At 50.4% G+C, this 20,111-nt stretch overlaps 2 protein-coding genes across 3 annotated transcripts; both read right to left on the minus strand.

Moving 5' to 3' along the window:
- Positions 1-11: 11 nt before the first annotated feature.
- Positions 12-14,430, minus strand: CLIP3 (CAP-Gly domain containing linker protein 3). 2 transcript variants are annotated; one of them, XM_066243272.1, is made up of 14 exons: positions 14,294-14,430; positions 13,805-14,010; positions 9,164-9,303; positions 8,985-9,078; positions 8,396-8,557; positions 7,869-7,987; positions 6,497-6,733; positions 3,857-3,992; positions 3,572-3,700; positions 2,872-3,015; positions 2,680-2,803; positions 2,430-2,494; positions 2,054-2,126; positions 12-1,532 (listed from the first exon to the last, which is right to left on the minus strand). In XM_066243272.1, exons 2-14 carry the CDS (start codon positions 13,968-13,970, stop codon positions 1,478-1,480), a joined length of 1,644 nt encoding a protein of 547 aa, XP_066099369.1. In that variant the 5' UTR covers positions 13,971-14,010; positions 14,294-14,430; the 3' UTR covers positions 12-1,477. The 2 variants fall into 2 exon arrangements, with proteins under 2 accessions (XP_066099369.1, XP_066099370.1); XM_066243273.1 differs by having other exon boundaries at positions 13,805-14,075.
- Positions 14,431-17,459: 3,029 nt separating this feature from the next.
- THAP8 (THAP domain containing 8) lies at positions 17,460-19,867 on the minus strand. The gene is given in 5 exon segments (XM_066244132.1): positions 17,460-17,657; positions 18,869-18,897; positions 19,147-19,436; positions 19,753-19,843; positions 19,846-19,867. Coding segments are annotated over 5 exon segments (630 nt in total).
- Between the last annotated feature and the right edge of the window lie 244 nt (positions 19,868-20,111).

Genomic DNA, 20,111 nt, shown 5'->3' on the forward strand with positions numbered 1-20,111 from the left:
CCTGACACAGATGCCATAGAAACGTTTTTATTGAAGGGAGTAGGGGTCATGCTGAGTTCGGGGACATGCAGTGAAGGGGCAGTCTTAAGCTGTCCTTGGTAGTGAGGCCCCCAGTTCTGCCCTGGACCTTCAAGGTCTCCCTCAGGCTGTCGGTCTGACCTGGGTGCTATGAGGTCCTTCGGGGCCAGTGACTCAGATTTGGTGTTTTGGACCTATGACCAGAATGTAGATTGAAATGGGGGCTCCAGAATGTGGTATCCCCTGAAGGTCTTGGGGTCCTTCATGTATTAAGAGATGGAGGCTTTAGGATTTGGGGTTGGGCTCTTGGAATTTGGGTGTCTTGAGATCCATGACTCAAAGCATTGACATCCTCATTTTCAGGGATGAACATTCCTGTTTGAGGTCTCCTGGTGCCTATGAAAAGGGCTTAAGGTGCTATAGGAACCTCGGATGCATGTCTTGACTGCAGTTTCCTCCATTCCAGGCACAGGGTCTTCCAGATTGGGGTTTCCTGGGAGTTTGGGATTAGATTTTAAAATTTTAAATTCCCTGGGGATTTGGGCATTCCATGGTTTGGGGGTCCTGGGAATTAGGGCCTTGGGGTCTTCTAGGGGCTGTAGTACTTGAGGTCACAGGGGAGTTTGGGATATGTATCCTGGAGTTTGGGACCTCCAGTCTCAGAATAGGACTCCAAATTTAGGGGTTCCCCCAAAAGGGGGAAATCATTACTTTAAAAATAGAGATTTTTCTGGGAACTAGGCCAGCACAGGGGATGTGGGCCATGTAGGGTGGGCTTCATACAAGGCACTGGGGTTTCTTGAGGGTGCTGAGGGTAGAAATACCTGGGGGTCCTGCAATTAGCACTTTCAGGACTATTTTGGTGTCTGTAAGTTAGGGTTTACAGTGGCCTGGTTAATTTGAGCCTCTTCTTCAGGGATAAGAGCAGGGGTCTTTGTGAAAGGAGGGGGATCTCTGATTACAGTATAACAATTTTGGGATAACTAGGGGGAGTCACATCTTGAGAGGATTTATGTTCAATGTAGGATAGTGACATAAAGGTCTCGAACTGTAGCTCTAAAAGTGTGACCTGTGTTTATTTCAAGGAGAACTGATGGGATCTTTTTTAATGGGGGAGCGTTCTCAGAAATGTTCTGCTGTAGAGCATTATGGGGAGAAAGTCACCATTTGGGGTGATATGGAAATCTGTTATTGGGAGCTCTACTCTTAGGTGTTGAGGATAGGGACTAGCCTGAAGGAGCTACACTCAGGAAATCTCTTTCTGGGTAACAAAGGGTCTGTATTTGGGGAGTTATCATGAGGGAATCTGTTAAATAATGGGGCCTCAGTGATCAAGGGCTAGCTAATGGGGGTCTCTATCTGGATGTGTTACTGGGAATATCTATCTCAGGGTGATTCGGAGGCTCCTGTGTCAGGAGATGCTAGAGGGGGCTGTCACTTTGTCAGGTGTCCAGGGCCTCTAAGACTGCATCTCCGCCCTCAGCATCCAGGGAAACCAGCAGCAGAAGAGTAATCTGGAAAGGAGAACCATGTCACCCCTCATGCAGGGGCAGGAACATCTGGATCTATCTCCCTCAGTTATTCCCCAAGTATTTTGAATTTGGCCTTGCTGGATTCTGCCTCTACTTCTTTGGCTGTGCTTTCTCAGGCTCCTGTGGAAGGTATTCTGCCTCCTCTACCTGTCCCATAAAAGTTGAAGTCTCCAGGCCCTGGCTGGTTAACTCAGTAGGTTAAAGCATCATCCTGAAACACCAAGGTTGTGGGTTCAGTCCCCAGTCTGGGCTCATATGGGAAGCAACCAATAAATGCACAACTAAATGGAAAAACAAATGAATGCTTCTCTCTCTTGCTTTCACGCTCTAAATAAATTTTAAAAAGCGATCAATTAAAAAAAGTTGAAGTCTCCAGAATTCAGTGTGGGCCCCACTCCCTTAAGACTGTTTCTGGGTAAGCTGACTAGTCACAAGTTTTCCTAACCTCTATATCTACCTACAACCAGAGCTCCAGACCTGTGTCCAATGGCCTGGCTACACACCTGGAGATCGAGTTCTCTGACGCGATGTCCTTTGGGGTCCGGACTGTCGTGAAGTTGCGTTTGGGCTGCGTCACTAAAGGGGAAGGCAAGGTCTCAGGTGAGGGGATGATAGACCCACCAGTGCTAACCAAACTCCTGCACCCAGTATTTCTAATACCCATCTGAACCTCTTTTGTCAATAATAGTCTCTCTGTCCTACAATACCTACCCATGTCCCCAGTGTCTGCTCAGAGCCTTGTCATTAACATCCCTTTATCCCATAGCACCTATCTTTTTGGGGATCCTGTTTCCCAGCTGAATATTGGAGATTCTGTTACTAGAATGACCCTTCCTTCTATCCCCAAACCTTCCTCCCACACTCCAGTCCCCAACTCACTTGTCACTTGATGCACTTTTTTGGCTCCAGCATTGTCCCCAGGGGGGTCAGTGGCTCCACCAATCCTGGGGAGACACGAGGAGTGGGAGGGGTCAGAGCCACAGAAGCCAGGGTCTGACCTGGAGATGGGGTTGGGGGCCCACATGGAAAGAGCTCAGGTGTGGGGGTGGGGTGGGTATCCACACTGTTCTGCTAGTCCAAGAGGAGGAGATATCTGAGGGGGCATCAGGGTTCTGGAGTTTAGGCTTACCTCTGAATTCGGGATGCTGGTGCAAAGACTCCATGCTTTGGAGGGCAGGTGAAATACCGGACACCAAAGACAGAACCATCATGCTTGCCTGTGGGCTGGTCTAGCTCGATGCCGTACCAGTAACCTGAAGCAAAAGAGTGTCAAGATACCAGGAGACCCTGCCTACCCTGCAGCCCAGGTCCCCGTCCTCACCTGGGGCAAAGTCTGTCTTCCCGTAGAAGCGCACAACCCCTTGCTTCTGGCCTGCTACAAGGACTTGGTCTCCAACTTCAGCCTTGGCTCCCTCACGCTGCTGCAGGCTGCCGAGAGACGGGGATGACGGGGGCTTCTTCTTGCCTGGGGTGGAAAGTATAGGGGTGGTGGGGTGGGGCTCCTAGACACCAGCCCCAGGGACCTACAGAAATTCCAGGGCCTTCCCCAGAAGTGCAGGGCTTTGGGCGTGCAGGAAAACAATCCAAGCTGAGTCAATTAACTGGGAGAAACCCAAAACTGTTTTCTTAAAGTAGAGAATATTTAGGCCAAAGGAAAAAACAAGTCACAGAAGTCAGGAACCCAGAAACTGTCCTTTTAAAATACAGGAGGGAACTGAGTCTGATACTCAAGTCACTAAAGCCAGGAACCCCACAGAAGCTTCCTTAAAACTAGGGGGGAACTTTTGGGCCTAAGGGGAAAGTTAAGTTATAGAAGGCAGGGTACCCACAGGTTCTTCCAAGAACTGGGTAGGGTCAGTACTAAGTCAAAGGAGAAACTGGGTTACAAAAATCAGGAACTAAAGGTCATCCTCTAAAATTAGGGAATTTGGGCCTGAGGAGAAACTGAGTCACAGAAGCTGGGCGATCCACAAATTATACCCAAGACTGGCTCTCCTCACCCCCAGGGCTCCACCTCTGACCTTTGTGTTCCCTGCGGCCTTTGCCAGTGACCCGAGAGAAGTCCATTCGGGGAGTGCGAGGTGTGGAGGTAACGGATGAAGGGGGTGCGTCCACTGCCTTGGAGATCTTGGACACAGAGGCAAAGAGACCTGGAGGGACAGAGCCTGGGCTGGAAGTTGTTCAAGTTTCTGCCCTATCCCTTCTGCCTCACCATCAGCCCCCAAGCCCCATTACCCAGTCAGCCACATCAGAATTACTGAGTAGACCCCAGCCGCCACCCCTTCTGGGCTCCCAGTTGGACTGACCCTGCTTGGGAGGGCAGATGAAGTACCGGACACCACCAACACTGCCATCATTCTTGCCCTCAGGTTCGTCCAGCTCTACTCCCACCCACTGGCCGCTGGCAAACTCCGTGGTCCCGCAGAACCGCAGTGTGCCCGTCTGAGGAAACAAGGAAGGATATGGTTTGGGGAGGCCTTGGGGAGCCGTGCTAGATCACTGGCACGCAGGCAGTATGGTGGGGTAGATGAGCGAGCTCCAGGCTCGAGTCTCAGCTCAGACATCACCATTTACCGCCTGTATGATTTAACCTCACTGTGCCTCAATGTCCTCAATCTGCAAAACAGGAACAGAAATCATGCCCATAGCATCAAGGATTGTTACAGAGCTGCCCTGTCCAGTGCAGTAAGTAGCCACCAGCCAACTATGACAAGTGAACTAAAATTAAATTAAAATTTTATTCCCCCAGTCACACCAGCCACATTTCAAGTGCTTAAAAGCCACGTGTTTGTGGCTATTTCATTGGACAGCACAGAGAATATTTTGTCATCCCAGAAAGGCCTACTGTTATAGAAAAGGGCTGTTTTCTATAACAGGGCTGTCATAGAAAAATGAAAGCCCCAGAACAGGGCCAGGTGCTAAGTAAGGGATTTGTAAGTGTTGACTACTGTTATCCTGTAACTTTGGTCCAGGGACCTCCTGAGCCAGTTTCATCTGGAAAACTAGGATAATAATCCATCTCTTAGGCTGATTGGTTGGGGGAAAAAAAATTTTTTTTTTAAGTGAGAGAAGGGGAGATAGTGAGACAGACTCCCACATGCACTCCAACTGGGATTCACCCAGCAACCCCTGCCTGGGGCTGATGCTTGAATTAACTGAGCTATTTTTAGTACGTGAGGCTGACGCTCAGACCAATGAGCTATCCTCAGTGCCCAGGGCCCCTGCTTGAACCAATCAAGCCACTGGCTGCAGGGGAAGGGGAAGAGAAGGGAGAGAGGGAGGAGAGAAGCAGATGGCCGCTTCTCCTGTGTGCCTGATCAGGAATCAAACCCAGGACATCTGCACGCTGGGCCAACATTCTAGCCACCGATCCAACTGGCCAGGGCCTGAAATATTTTTAATATATTTAAAGTTGCTTAGCTGCAATGAGTGTGGTTATTGCCATTGTGGGAGGCTCCTTCACCTTTCTAAGCCTCAGATCCTTGTCTACAACATAAGCTAATTAAAAGTGCCACTTTGGAGGGTTAATGTGGGGATCTGAGCAGTGCCTAGCACAGAAAGAGGATGCACTGAGCCCTGTTCTAGAAGCTTTACACATTTTAACTAATTTAAACCTTATACTACACCCCTGAGGTGGGTACTGTTATTAGCTCTACTGTATGGATGAAGAAATTGATGCCCAGAGAGGCAGATCACTGGCTCCAGTCCCCAGAGCTGGTAAGATCTGCCTGAGCAAATCCCTGAGCCTGAGCTCATAACTACTGTGCTATGCTGATTTTCTAAGGGGCAGAAATGGTTATTTCATGTCCTCTGACAAAGGGTTTCACCTCTCTGAGCCTTACAGTCTTCTGGGTTATAAAATAGGGAGCGTGATCTAATCTTGCTTTCCGAATTGTCATATGAATTTGATTAGATCACGCACAGAAAGCTTTCCAGATGGGGCTGATGCATACAAAAAAAGATAAGGAAACAAAACGTGACTTTTACGGTTTCTCACTGTAGAAGAAATAAAATACAGTTCCCTCCAGTGGCCTACAGGTCTAGTGTGATCAGCCCCTGCTGACCTTTCTACCTCCCCTTCTCTCCTGTACAGCAGGGCCTCTGTACCTGCTGTTTGTTCCCTGTCTCCATATTTTTGCAGCGTGAGTTCTTTCCCTTCTCAGCTCAGACAGCACCACCTTAGAGAAAACCTCTTAGAACACCCAGCTAAAATCACCTCTACCTCAGGCAGGAACAGTTTACTAAATCCAAGCATTTAATGGTTTTCAAAGCCCTTGTTGCTACCAGAAATTATCTTAACTATGGGTTTAATTTATTGACTGTCTCTCCTTCATTAAAAATGAAGCTCCATGAGAGCAGGGCTGGGGCTGACCCAGCCCTTTATCCCCAAGAATAGGCTGGGTCCAGCCTGGAGCCTGAGGGACACCAGGAAATGAATCAGAGTTGGAGTGCTTGGATGAATGAAGATTCTCTCTGCCCTCTGGACCTTTCTACCTGCTCCCCCTACTTGAGACCCTCTTCTGGCTCACTCCTCCTAATCTTCAAGTGGGTACATCTGCTATCACACCCCTGACGGGTTCTGTACTTCTCTCCCAAAGTACTGACTTCTGGGAGGAGAGGCAGGCCCTGATTGGGGACTGCAAAGCCCAGGGGACCCAGAAGAGCAGAGCTGCACACTACTCTGATTGGGCTTCCCTCTGACAGCTTCATCTGCTCTGGATTATCAATGTCGGTTGATGAATGTGTCTTCCTTCTGGACTTAAGACCTCAGCCCAGAGGGAGGCACAAAAGAGGCCCGCACAGAACAACTGTCAGGTGAAGCAAATACTGTGTGAATCACTGGGAGGTGGGGGGTAACAAAGGGGAAAGTCAGCATGCTGCCCCCGGACCCAGTTCTGAGGGATGAGGGCTGAGCCCTGCCCTCCCTACCCTGTCCAGTCCCTGACCTTCTGGCCATCCAGCAGCACGCGGTCTCCCAATCGCAGGCCTAATGCGCTGAGCATGAGATTGCCTGGGACGTTGTCGTAGTTGGGTAGTGTGACCTTGGGGAGGGCGCAGGAGAGTGGCACAGCCTCTTCCAGCAGTGTTCGTAGTTCCTTGGCCACCAACGCCGCTTCTGCCTTGTCCAGGGACATGTCCATGGGGTCTGGGACCACCTCCGCTGGCACCTGTCCCTTTCGGTTCTGAGGGTCAATGGGGAGATGGAGGCGAGGACTCAGTGGCACAGGCTGCACCCCCACTGAACCCGTGCCCCGAAACCCCAGGTTTAGGTGAAGCAGAGATGGGACTAGGTCATCCTTTGGATCAACGGGAGACTAACAAGGGGTAGGGCATCAAGGTGCAGACCATGCACCAGGGAAATCTACGCCTGAGATCTCAAGCTGGGGATATCAAGTAATTGGGGGTGGCACCAAGGGTGGAGCTGACAGGGAATGAAGGTTACAGTTAAGTGTTGTAATCGTGCCTTCAGGGAGGCCGTGTCCCCAGAGACCCCAGACCAGGAACGGGGGCCATGTGAGGAATGAACAATGAATATGAGCACCTACAGCCCTGGTTGGGTAACTCAGTTGGTTAGAGCATCATCCCAATATGCCAGGGTTGCAGGTTCTGTCCCCAGTCAGGGGACATACTAGAATCAACCAGTGAATGTATGGATAAATGGGTCAACAAACAGATGTTTCTCTCTCTCTCCCTTACTCTTTCTCTAAAATCAATTTTAAAAAAGAAACAAAGAAAGAAAATGGACTCCTATAGTATTCAGTCAGTGGTCCAACTCAGCCGATGGGCATGGAGGTGAGGTGGGGCCTCAGGAGCACAGTGTCAACCCAAGGTATCTGTGCCGGGGGTGCTGCAGAGTAATCGGTGTGAAAGATCGGGCCTAGAAATGGGTAGATTAGGGTCAAAGATCATACTGAGGGCATATGCAGGGCTCAGCCCTCTCATTCACCAAGGGTCTCATTGAGCTTCTCTTCATGATCTCTAAATGCTGTCTACACACAGCCACAGGGTCAGCCAGGACTGAAAGAAGATGCCCCTTGCTGGGTGACCCGGGACAAATCACTCATTCTCTCTGCTTCAGTTTCCCCTATGTAAAATAGTGCTCACCATACAGTTCACCTGACATATCACGAACACTAAGTAAATGTAAGCTATTACTACGCTTGTTGAATGTACAAATGATCTTTGTAATATCTTAAAGCTTCCAGAGACGCCGGTGGTCAGGGCCTCACTCATCCTCTGCAGAGGCCTGCTGGCCTGGAAAGGAATGGGAGGAGGAAGGAGAAGGAAGATAACAGTGCTGGGCCAGCATGGCAGTACCCGCAGAGCTGGGTTGGCACCGTGCTCCAGCAAACATTTGGCTGCACCCAGGCACAGGTTGGAGGCAGCGATGTGCAGGGCTGAGCCGTGGTTGAAGTCACTGCACGTGGAGTTCACCACTGGGAGGCGGGCGAGAGGAGAGATCTGGGTGAGCGCACTAGACTCTCCAGGCATCTTCCCACCTGCCAGCCTCTGAAAGTCCATCTCTTAACCCTCTCCTAATCCACAGGCACCAGGGCCTCCCACAGAACCCTGCCCCTCCTTACGAGGTCCAGCCCTGGGCTGGGGTAGTGGGCCGCTGAGCCCCATCTCCAGTGCCTCCTGTCTCCAGCCTCCCACTAGCTCCTTCTTTGGCTCCCCCTCCCTGCCCAGCCAAGGCTCAGTTTGGCCCCATCACTTGGCATCCCTCCGTTTTCATTCCACGTCTCCCCCCCACCCCAAAACCCTAGGCACCCTCCTTCTGCTTGCAGGCCTCCTCCCTCTCTGGGTCCTGCCCCCCCCCACTGCAGCCCACACGGCCCCCTCACCTCGAGGCCTCGCACCCTTCAGCAGCACACGTACAAGGTCGGGCACGTCGAAATAGGCCGCGTAGTGCAGTGCATTCATGCTGGTCCAGCGGCTGCGCAGGGTCACATCTGCACCCAACGCCAGCAGCTGCTGCGAGAGGCGCACTGCCGCAGCGGGGTCCCCTGTGTGACAGCCTGGGTCAGCTTGCGTGACCTTTTCCAGAGCATGAGTCCAGGGCATGGGGAAGGCCCTGGGCCTCAGGGATGTCACTTTGGGATCTTAGGCTGTGGGTTCAGAATGGGCATCTGAGGACCAGGGTTCTTGGAGGTTTGTTGTTTTTTTTTTTTTAATTAATTTATTTATTTATTTATTCATTTTAGAGGGGGGGAGAGAGAGAGAAAGAGAAAGAGAGAGATAAGGGGGAGGAGCAGGAAGCATCAACTCCCATATGTGCCTTGACCAGGCAAGCCAGGGTTTTGAACCGGCAACCTCAGTGTTTCCAGGTTGATGCCTTATCCACTGCGCCACCACAGGTCAGGCATTCTTGGAGGTTTTGAAGGTGTTGGGTCTGGGGACCTAGGTTTTGGGGCACATGGTTTGGACCCTCACCAACTCCATGGGCCCCAGCCTTGCAGGCATAATGGAGCAGTGTCATGTCAGTCAGTCCATCACGATCATTCACATGGCAGCCTCGACGCAGAATCTGGGAGTACCAAAGGACCAGAGAAGTTTATCCAGACACACGAGGGACCCCATCCTCTCCCTCCGGGCTTACCCAATGTTCTTACCTCATTGCCAATCACATCGATCTTGTGCTGTACTTGGGGAACCCACTGGCGTACAATGGCAAACAGCTCAGGGATGGTGGTCTGAGGGTCAAACAGAATCTCCTGGCATGCCGGGTCATTGGGGTCGAAGAAGGTGAAGGCTGAAGTGGAGAGAGGTCTAAGGTCATCCAGGAAAGCTGATTTCCTCCTTCCATCCTGAGGCAGGGGAGCTCTCGGTCTTTGTCTTTAAGACCCTAAGGTAGGGTCTTATACTAGTGGTACATAGGCCACAGGCAGATTTCATGTGGCCAGCATGAGGTTTCAAAATTAGGGGGTTTCACATAAAAATATGGATGCCCTTGCCTGACCTGTGGTGGCGCAGTGGATGGGGGGTTGAGCTGGAATGCTGAGGTCACTGGTTCGAAGCCAGGGCTTGCCCAGTCAGGGAATAAAAGAGAAGCAACTAGCCCTGGCCGGTTGGCTCAGTGGTAGAGCGTCAGCCTGGCGTGCAGGAGTCCCGGGTTTGATTCTCGGCCAGGGCACACAGGAGAAGCGCCCATCTGCTTCTCCACCCCTCCCCCTCTCCTTCCTCTCTGTCTCTCTCTTCCCCTCCCGCAGCCAAGGCTCCATTGGAGCAGCGTTTGCCAGGGCACTGAAGATGGCTCTGTGGCCTCTGCCTCAGGCGCTAGAATGGCTCTGATTGCGGCAGAGCAACGCCCCAAGATGGGCAGAGCATCGCCCCCTGGTGGGCGTGCCGGGTAGATCCCAGTCGGGCGCATGCAGGAGTCTGTCTGACTGCCTCCCCATTTCCAACTTCAGAGAAATACAAAAAATAAAAATAAAAAGTAAAAGAGAAACAACTAATACAAGTTGATGCTTCCTGCTCCCCTACTCCCTTTTTCTTTCTCTCCTTTCTCTAAGTTTAATAAATTTTAAAAGAATCTGGATGCCCAGTATCTCCTGAAAAAATGAAAGGTGGGGCAATTCCCATATAGCAACAAACACTACCCCTTGAAACAAGAGTATGGTAAGGAGTGTAGCACCCTCAAGTCTGTATGCCCAAGGTGACTGCTAGTACTCTGTTGCTCTGACAGCACAAGGCAGTTTGGCCAAGTCTCCATAGAAAAAAAACAAACAAACAGAAATCCAGGCTCTCAAGAAAAATCTCCCCAATTTTTCAAGCACTGTGCAGTCCATATAGGACCGACGACACTGTGGCCAGCCAGGGCGGTGGCCAGCCAGGGCGGTGGCCAGACTTCCATCTCGCACCATTAGACTCTGCGGAGTGTTGCTCTCTGTAGTAACGTCAGTACCCAGCTGGACCTGGCACATGGCAGGAACTCAGTGCATGGTGAATAAATGAGTAAAGGAACAACCAGATGTATACAGAGCCCAGGGAAGAACCACACAGAAGAGTCTCCAGGAATCAGCCTGTGTACTTCGTTTAAAATCCCAGTCATGCCCTGGCCGGTTGGCTCAGTGGTAGAGCATCAGCCTAGCGTGCGGAGGACCCGGGTTTGATTCCCGGCCAGGGCACATAGGAGAAGCGCCCATTTGCTTCTCCACCACCTCCCCCTCCTTCCTCTCTGTCTCTCTCTTCCCCTCCCGCAGCCAAGGCTCCATTGGAGCAAAGATGGCCCGGGCGCTGGGGATGGCTCTGTGGCCTCTGCCCCAGCCGCTAGAGTGGCTCTGGTCGCAACATGGCGACGCCCAGGATGGTCGCAACATGGCGACGCCCAGGATGGGCAGAGCATCGCCCCCTGGTGGGCAGAGCGTCGCCCCATGGTGGGCGTGCCGGGTGGATCCCGGTCGGGCGCATGCGGGAGTCTGTCTGACTGTCTCTCCCTGTTTCCAGCTTCAGAAAAATGCAAAAAAAAAAAAATCCCAGTCATAAAATGGCACTCCTTGGTTCAGAACCCTGCCCTGGCTCCCATCACATTCAGAATACAGACCACAGTCCTTCCCACAGCCTTCCGGTCCTGCACAAACTGGCCTTGTCTGTTCTCTACCCTCACCTCCTCACTCATTCCCCTCTAGCCACACTGGCCTCTTCTGTTCTTCCAACACACCAGGCAAATCCCTGTCTTAGGGGCTTTGCACTTGCTGTCTTCCTTGCCTGGGACAACCTTTCGTCAGATCTTCTCAAGCTTTGCAGATCTTTACTGAAATGCCACTTTTTCAGAGAGGATTCCCCAATCACCCTGTCAAAATCAAATCTGCCCTTCTTCATCTCCTAACTTTTCTTTTTTTTAAGAATTTTCTATTTATTGCCTGACCTGTAGTGGCGCAGTGGATAAAGCATCAACTTGGAACGCTGAGGTTGCTGGTTTGAAACCCTGGGCTTGATGCTTCCTGCTCCTCCTCCCTTCTCTCTCTCTCTCTCCCCCTCCTTCCCCTCTAAAATGAATAAATAAAATCTTTTAAAAAAAGATTTTTTATTTATTGATTTTACACAGATCAGAGAGTGGTGGGGAGCAAGAAGTAGTTGCTTCACTTTAGTTGTTCATGGCTTGCTTGTTGCTTGTTGTGTATACCTTCACTGCAGCTCAGCATTCCACATCGACGCTCTATCTACTGTACCACCACAGGCCAGGTCCCTTTTTAATTTCTTTAATAACAGCACATATCACTAGCTAACATACTTGTTTATACTTCCATCACTCCTTTCCTCATTCCCTCCCTCTTCCCTTTTTTCTTTTCTGACTTTCCCACTAGTCTTCCTAATTAGGATATAGGTGCTCTGTTCCCATTCTGCCCTGGTCCCTCCCTATTCCCAAGGTCCAGCACAAAACCTGGCATGGAGTATGTGTCCAGTCAATCTCTGCCGAATTAATGTATACATTTAATGCACATGAGTTCCTCTTGGAGTCCACCTTAGCCCTCTCTCTGTCCTGGACCACATTTCCTGATTCCTTAAGCTTCAGTGACCAATCCTGCTTGTTTTACAAGCAGTATTCCTGGGGTGGGGCATCCCAGACCCTCTCACTCCCCACCAGGCCAAGGGCCCTCTCCATATCCACCTACATTTCCAAAGGAGATTTTCCAGAGCCCCATGCCCTGGATACACAGATAACTTTATTTTTTCTATCACACTAAGGTTAACATGTTGCCTCTCTGATCTACCTCTAATGGGTGAAACGTCCCTAATTTCTGACCATCACAGCCAATGTCTTCTAAAAGCCCCTTCTTATATCTAATTCAGACTGAGCCTCACCCTCTCTACCTTGTAGCCAGAGGGAGCTTTTAAAGATATAAATCAGACCCACCACTTCTCTTTTTTTTTTTTTTAATTTTTAAAAATTTATTCATTTTTAGCGAGAGAGCAAGAGAGAGAGAGAAGCAGGGGAGGAGCAGGAAGTATCAACTTGCCTTGACCAAGCGAGCCCAGGGTTTCAAACCAGTGACCTTAGGATTCCAGGTTGATGCTTTATCCACTGCCCCACCACAGGCCAGGCAACCACTCCTCTGCTTTTAAACAATCTGTCAAAAGCTCGCCCCCAATCACACTTATAATATATCCAAAGTCCTCACTGTGGCCTTTGAGCCCCTTCCAGATTTAGCCTTTGCCAACCTGTCACCTCAACTCTGATCACTCCCTAACTGCAGCTCCATGAGCTTCTTTCTGCTCCAAGCTCAGTCCTGTTTCAGACCCAGGGCTCTGCACTTGCTGCTCCCTGCCTAGAATTCTTTCTCCAGCTGTCCTATGGCTCATTCCTCCTCTTGCTCTGGGTTTTCATCTAAATGCTACCTCATCAGGAATACCTATCCTGACTTTCCTGCCTCAAGTTGCTGCCCTCTAGCCATTCTCTGCTTTATTTCTATCTTTTATTTCTTTCATAGCACTATCTCCAACCTGAACTTATCTGATTTAGTGATCTGTTCATTATCTGGTCTCTCCCTCTTTCCTGGGAGAAGTGATCATGACTGAATTGTTCACCATTTAATCTCTATTACCCAACATAAGACTTATCACAGACTGATAGCAATAGATAAATAAATAGTGCTTGATGATTAGACACTTTCAGTTTCTCTAAGAAGCCATTCCCTCAGCTCAACAGCCACCTTCCTCAGAGCCTTTACTCAAGCGGTTACCTCTCCTGAGATCCCTTTCCCCCAACCCTTCCCTGATTAACCCCCAACTCATCCTTAGGTCTCCCTCAAATGTTATTTCCTCAGAGAAACCATCTCTTAACAAGCTCTTGCAACATTCTTTTCTTGGCAAGCACAATTCTCATCATGTCTTGAAATTATATATTTATATTATTATACTTATTTGTGTGGTCGTTATTGAGGCCTATGAGTTCTCTCAGAGCAAAGACTGGGTCTGTTTTGTTCCATGCTGTGGCACCATCTCCTACCAGAGCCAAGTCCATAGTAGCCTTTCAACAAATGTTTGCTGATTGACTACATGACTGAATGATGTATCATGAGCCCATAATTAGGATTATTCCAATTCCATTCTCCAATGAGTGAGTGAATGAATGAATGAATGAATGAATGAAGTGGGGAAGGGTTGGACTCCAAGGACTCAGCAGCTAAGACTCCTTGGGCCCACCTTCAAATACCCCAGAATCCTCCCAACCTCACCACCAGCAGAGCTCAGCCCAACTTCTCTGGCCATCTAAGGCTCCAGACCAGATTTCAGGGTGGGAAGGTGGTTACCATAGTCCTTAGGGAGGGGAGCAGGTGCCGAGGGGTGCACAACAGGCTTCTGCCGGCGCTCCTGGGTGGGGCTGGGGGCCTCGGGAACCAGCTCATCCTCCTCATCCTCTTCTTCCTCCTTGTCTCTGAGTGGTGGGGCCATCGGGGCAGGATCTGTCTTAGTCATGGTCCTCGGTTGCCCTCGGGGAGCAGCCTTCAGGCAAATCCTGGAGGCAGAGGTCAGCTAGAGAAGGCACCCCACGGAAGCTTCCAGGGCCCCAAGTCCCCAGCTCTAGATTTGGGGCAATCATAAGGACACCCGTTACCCATCATAGGACCCTGGAATGTGTGCCCAGGGCCTGCCACTTCCCCCAGGCCCAGCCCCCCATTCTTTTCCTCTGGAGTCAGGGCTCTCAGTCTAGGCCGCCCCCTCCCTGGGTTTGTTTATCTCTGGATGCTGGAGGCTTTGCCCCTCCCCTTCTCTGCGGGCCTCCCCTCTACCCATCTTACCTTGGGTGGACGTGGCTGGAGACCAAAGCTGAGAGTGGGAAAACTGGAGTAATAGGGTATTAGTTTCGGGTGAAGTGATGGGTGAGAAGGAGATAGAGAGAAGGGGATGAGATACAGACGCCGAGGAGGGATGGGGGGAGAGAGGGAGGGGCACTGAAGGCGCATGCGCTGTGTTATCGCGGGCCGGCGCAAGCGAAAAGATACTGGGAGGCTGCTCCCTGATGAAAAGGCTGGAGGCAGCAACTGGAAGGGGCAGGAGACAGACACGGACGGAGGAGGGCAGAGGATGAAGATGGGACAAGAAGAAGGATGTGAAACAAGGAGACAGAAGGAGAGAAATGAAGCAAAGACAAGAGTAAAAAGACAGGGATGGGAAAACAAGCACAGTGCTTTTTGATCCTCAACCCCATGATGGATGGAGCCTTCCAGTAAACCTGCAAACTAGGCCAGTTAGGGAAGGGGGGTCTTAGTGTTGGTGGTGATGGGTCTTTTCTCTCTATGAGATCTCAGGCCGGACTCTTCTCCATGCTTGCCCTATATTAGGGGTGTCTCGGAGATATGATTCCTACCATCATCGTCATCATTTTCATCACATAGTGCTCACACTGCACTTATCAGGCCCAGAGAGGTTAAGCCACTTGCCTAAGGACACACAGTAAGTAGGTGGTGGAGCGAAGACTTGAAACCAGGCAGCCTAGGCTTTAATCACCATGATACAAGGTTTGTGGCAGTGCTTAGAGGACAGATCTGCCAGTGAACCCACCCAACCCTCTGTGTCACCAGGAAGGCCTCCTGGAGCCAGTCCAGGGCCCAGGCCTTGCTGGATCCATCATCCTTGTTTGGCTGTCATACCTGCCTGGCTATGGCCTGCACTGCCCACAATAATCACAGCTTGAACAGGACTGGGTGATTTTGTCTTCTACCTTTCATCCTTCTAATGGGCAAGGCCAGTAGCTCCACCTCCAAAGTGTTTATAGAATTGTATCTCTTACTGCCCCCCCACCCCCCCAGGTCCTCAACTGGGTCCATCCTTTATCTTTCTCACCTGGACTATGGCAGCAGCCTTTCCCTGTCCTCCCTGCTCTTTCCTTCCTCCCAAGCTTGCACCCTATATATGCAACCCGATGGACCTAGCACGTATCACATCAGGGCCCTGCTCTAGTCAGAGGCATCTACTTGCTGACCTCATTCCAGGCACAAGCCATGTTCCTAACCATAGCCAGCAGGCCCTATGTGAACTTTCCCTCGTCATCTCCCTCTATTCATTCCACACAAACCAGGATGGCCTCCCTGCTCCTCCTCACCCCAGGACTTTTTTTTTTTACCCCAGGACTCTTTTTCTTTTTTTTTTACAGTCACAGAGAGAGTCAGAGAGAGGGATAGATAGGGACAGACAGACAGGAACTGAGAGAGATGAGAAGCATCAATCATTAGTTTTTTGTTGCAACACCTTAGTTGTTCATTGATTGCTTTCTCATATGTGCCTTGACTGTGGGGCTGCAGCAGACCAAGTAACCCCTTGCTCGAGCCAGCGACCTTGGGTCCAAGCTGGTGAGCTTTGCTCAAACCAGATGAGCCCATGCTCAAGCTGGCGGACCTTGGGGTCTCGAATCTGGGTCCCCTGCATCCCAGTCCGATGCTCTAGCCACTGCGCCACTGCCCGGTCAGGCTACCCCAGGACTTTTGAACTGGCTTTACCTTCTGCCTGGAATGTTTCTCTCCCAGACACCTGATTCCCTCTTTCCCCTCTTTTAGGATTTTACTTATTGGTGCCTTTGTAGTGAGATTGTTCTCTGCAATAAAATTGCACACGCACACCACCACACCCACACACTCACTTTTCTCTTTGCTTTAGTTTTACCATAGCAACACTGTCTTCCTTCAGCTGATACTTTAGGTGTTGGACATTTGCAGGGGCTGTGCTTCTCCCTGGTACATCCAGCCCACATACCTTGCAGGTGGTCTCCTTCTCATCATCCAGGTCTCTACGCAAATGTTGTCTCCTCAGATTTCTCTTTTCCATCACCACCACACATATTCCATTACATTTCATTCAGTCTTTATGACACGTATCAGAATCTAAAATTATCTTGTTTATTAGGTTACTGGTTCATCTTCTACTAAAGCAGAATGTGAGCACCATGAAGGCAGAATTTTGTCTGCTGTGTTCCCAGCTCTGCACCAGTGTTGGCAAGGGACTTGAGGGGATCTTCAGAAGAAAGTATAACTGTCCCTAAATAAAACAATTCTTGTTCTGATTTGAGACTGTTTTACTGACTGTAAATATTTGGATGAGAGTGGCAGACATCTGGTACCCAGGGGAATCAGGGCTGATGGGGGTCTTGGGCCCAGCTTGGCCCTAGGGTTCAAGGGGTCCCTAGAAAGTGGTATTGGGAGTCTTGAGGAGGCACTGATGGGTGAAGGGAATGGATCAATCCCTCCCCTTTTTTATTTATTTATTTATTTATTTATTTTTACAGTGACAGAGAGAGGGTCAGAGTGAGGGATAGACAGGGACAGACAGACAGGAACCGAGAGATGAGAAGCATCAATCATTAGTTTTTCGTTGCACATTGCGACACCTTAGTTGTTCATTGATTGCTTTCTCATATGTGCCTTGACCATAGGCCTTCAGCAGACCGAGTAACCCCTTGCTTGAGCCAGTGACCTTGGGTCCAAGCTGGTGAATTTTTGCTCAAACCAGATGAGCCCACGCTCAAGCTGGCAACCTCGGGGTCTCGAACCTGGGTCTTCCGCATCCCAGTCTGACGCTCTATCCACTGTGCCACCGCCTGGTCAGGCAATCCCTCCCTTTTTTAAGTGAGAGGGGAAATAGAGACTTCTGCATGTGTCCCAACTGGGATCCACCCAGCAACCCCACCTGGGCTGATGCTTGAATCAACTAGCTATCCTTAGCACCCGGGGCTGGAACATGAACCAATCGAGCCACTGGCTGTGAGAGGGGAAGAGAGAGATGGAGGGGAAGAGAAGCATATGGTTGCTTCTCACATGTGCCCTGACCAGGGATCAAACCTGTGACATCTGCAAGCCAAGCCAACGCTCTATACACTGAGCCAATCAACCAGGGCCTGGACCAAGCCCTTGTATGATCAGTCTCTTCTTTTGTCTTCTGTCATCTGCCTGGTAACATTATCTGTCCTGGTCCTTATGTACTGGGGGTCTGAGTATCCAGGAGCTCAGGCTTGGGATCCAGTGCGGGAAGTGTAGGACCTTGGGCAAGGACCACAGCTAGGTCAGGCTCTCCACAGATGGTGATGAAGGCTTGGGATTCGTTAGGGCAAGAGAAAAGAAGTGGTAGACATGGGGAGCACAGGGAAGTAAGGGGAGGGAAGTAAAAAGGGGGCTGGGAGAAATGATGAGGAACATGGAGGCTGAGGTGGGAGGTGTCAGGAAAAAGAGAGAGATGTGGACAGCGAGATAAGGGGAAACAGAAGCAGATATGAGAGCCAGAGAGATGTTAATGGGGAATAAAGAGGTATGGGGAAACAGGGAAAGAGGTGTGGGGAGATAGAGATATGGAGAGATAGATAGGGGAGATGGGAGACATGTAGGGGCAGAGACAGGAACATAGATATGAAGGACACAGAAAGATGCAGATGAAGAGAGATATGGGGAAATGGAGAGAAAGATGGGAAGACAGAACAAATCAGGAGCAGACAGACAAAGATGAATGTGGAAAAAAGAGATTGTGAGGACAACAGGGCAGGCAGAGAAAGACGTAGTCCAGGGGCTCTGGAAGGCTTCATGATGAGCCCCGGTCCTGAGTCTGAGCTCTGTCCTTGCCCCACTGTATGTTCCTCTTGTGGCCCAGCATAATTCCAGCCAGTCTCAAAAATAAAGCCTCCAAGAGGAGTCACATCACAGCTCCAGCTGTCTCCTACTAACTGGGAATATGAAGCCGGTGCTGCTAGATCTGCTGAGCCTTTGGGAAAGATCAGCAATTATTTTAACGCAGTGTTGAAGTCAAACAATGTCTGTGGGCCATGTCCAACCCACCGGCTACCAGGTTGAGACACCTTAACTCAGATGTACCATTGGGATTTCTTTCTGAAACACCTCAGGCAAGGCCAAGAGTCCTGGGACCTCAAGCTTGGCCTTGGAACTTTAAGCAGAGAAAAGGCCTGGTCAGACTTTGTTGTTGTTGTTGTTTAATTGATTTTTTTAGAAAGGAAGGGAGACAGACACACAGAAAAAAACATCAATTTTATTGTTCCACTTATTCATGCCATCGTTGGTTGATTGATTCTTGTCCGTGACCTGACCAGGGATTGAACCTGCAACCTTGGCATGTCAGGTTGATAGGATAACCCTCTACTCAACTGAACTACCTGGCCAGGTTCTCAGACTTTGATATTTAAAGATATGATATCCTTTTCCCACTCAAAATAACACTCAGAAGTAAAACAGAATGGTAAACGGGCCTTAGGTAGGGTGTGGGGACTCTAGCAGAGGGGCCACAAACTAAAGCTCTCTAGGACCCTCTGGAGCCAGACACCTGGTTGAATCCTGGCTCTGCAGGTTCCTGGCTGGCTGACTTTGGGCATATTATTATACTCTGTCATTCTGTGCCTCAGCTTTTTCATCTGGAAAATGGAGACAAGTATCAAAATCATACTGATTTTTCATTAAGTTATTAACTCTGGCAGAAAGTAAGGGCTTCCTAAATACTAATAAGTGGTTACAGCTACTACTTTGCCAGATTGTTTTTTTTGTTTGTTTTTTTTTTAAGAAAAGCCAGGAATTTAGAAGCATGGGGGAAATGTTCTGAATTTTAAATACTGGGCTCTAGCTTAAACACAAACACATTCTGTGGGCCAGGGAGGCGCACTCACCCTTCGCAGCATGCTCTCCCTGCACAGCTGCTGCCTGCACTGTTCCAGAGCCTGCAGCTACACCAGGTGCAGCTGCAGCCTCCGCACCCCCTGCAGCTGCGCTTCCAGTGCTGAGCTCAGCTGTGGGAGCTGGCAGAACACTCAGACGGTCAGGAACTTTACTGGCCACAGCCCCAGGATCTCCTGATGGTGGTCCCAGCACTACCAGGTGTTCAAGGCCAGATGCCAGGATGGCTGGCTCTGGAGACAGGGACGTGGCCTCCTGTGGAGGCATGACTGGCTTCTGGTTGCTGCAGGGACTCCATTGTCTCGGGAAGATGAGGCATTGGGTGGAGGGTGGGGCACATCTGGGCCAGGGTTACAGGTGGTATTTCCTCAGGAGGGGAAGATTTGGAGCAGGGGAGAGGTTAGGGAAGAATTTCCTCAAGAGGGAGGGCTGAGTCAGGCTCCAGAAGGGACTTCCTTCAAGACATCACTCCACAGGTTACTTCCCAAGTAGAGAAGGTAGAGAAAGGTGGGGCGAGGTAGGAGGAGGTGGAGGGGGAGGGTATGAGGTGGGGAGTGGTCAGCATACAGCTGTGGGACCACCCTAAGCTCACCTAGGAAGGTGGTACCCGGGAGAAGATGTAGGACACAGAATCTGGCCCCAGGTAGCTTACACCCCAGCGCCACTGGAAGCTTGTGGGTGTGAAGTGCTGCTGCACAGGTGCTGGTGGCCCATGTGCTGCAGCCAGGCCTGCAGTGGTAACCTGCGGTGGCTGGGTCAGTGATATCAGGTCCGAACCCACTCCTCCCTAAGAACACTCAGCCCAGACGGTCCTAGGCTTTAAACCTCTGCCCCTACTCCAGTGGTGGGATTCAGCCGCTTCACATCAGTTCAGAAGAACACGTACCTAATTTTTTGTTGAGTTGGGCAAGCCAGTGGTTAACATGGCACTTGTAATCAGGGTTCACTCTAAGGTGGG

Source organism: Saccopteryx bilineata, chromosome 9 (genome assembly GCF_036850765.1).
Source record: "Saccopteryx bilineata isolate mSacBil1 chromosome 9, mSacBil1_pri_phased_curated, whole genome shotgun sequence".
Lineage (NCBI taxonomy): Eukaryota > Metazoa > Chordata > Mammalia > Chiroptera > Emballonuridae > Saccopteryx > Saccopteryx bilineata.

Bases quoted from the DNA above. Each gene is read 5' to 3' on its own strand.
- CLIP3 (XM_066243272.1), bottom strand. From the start codon at position 13,970: ATGACTAAGACAGATCCTGCCCCGATGGCCCCACCACTCAGAGACAAG. The intron at 7,988-8,395 runs GTGAGGGGGCCG...CCCGCCTCCCAG, and splicing joins GAAGGGTGCGAGGCCTCGAG to TGGTGAACTCCACGTGCAGT. The intron at 2,127-2,429 runs GTGAGTTGGGGA...CTTCCCCTTTAG, and splicing joins AAAAGTGCATCAAGTGACAA to TGACGCAGCCCAAACGCAAC.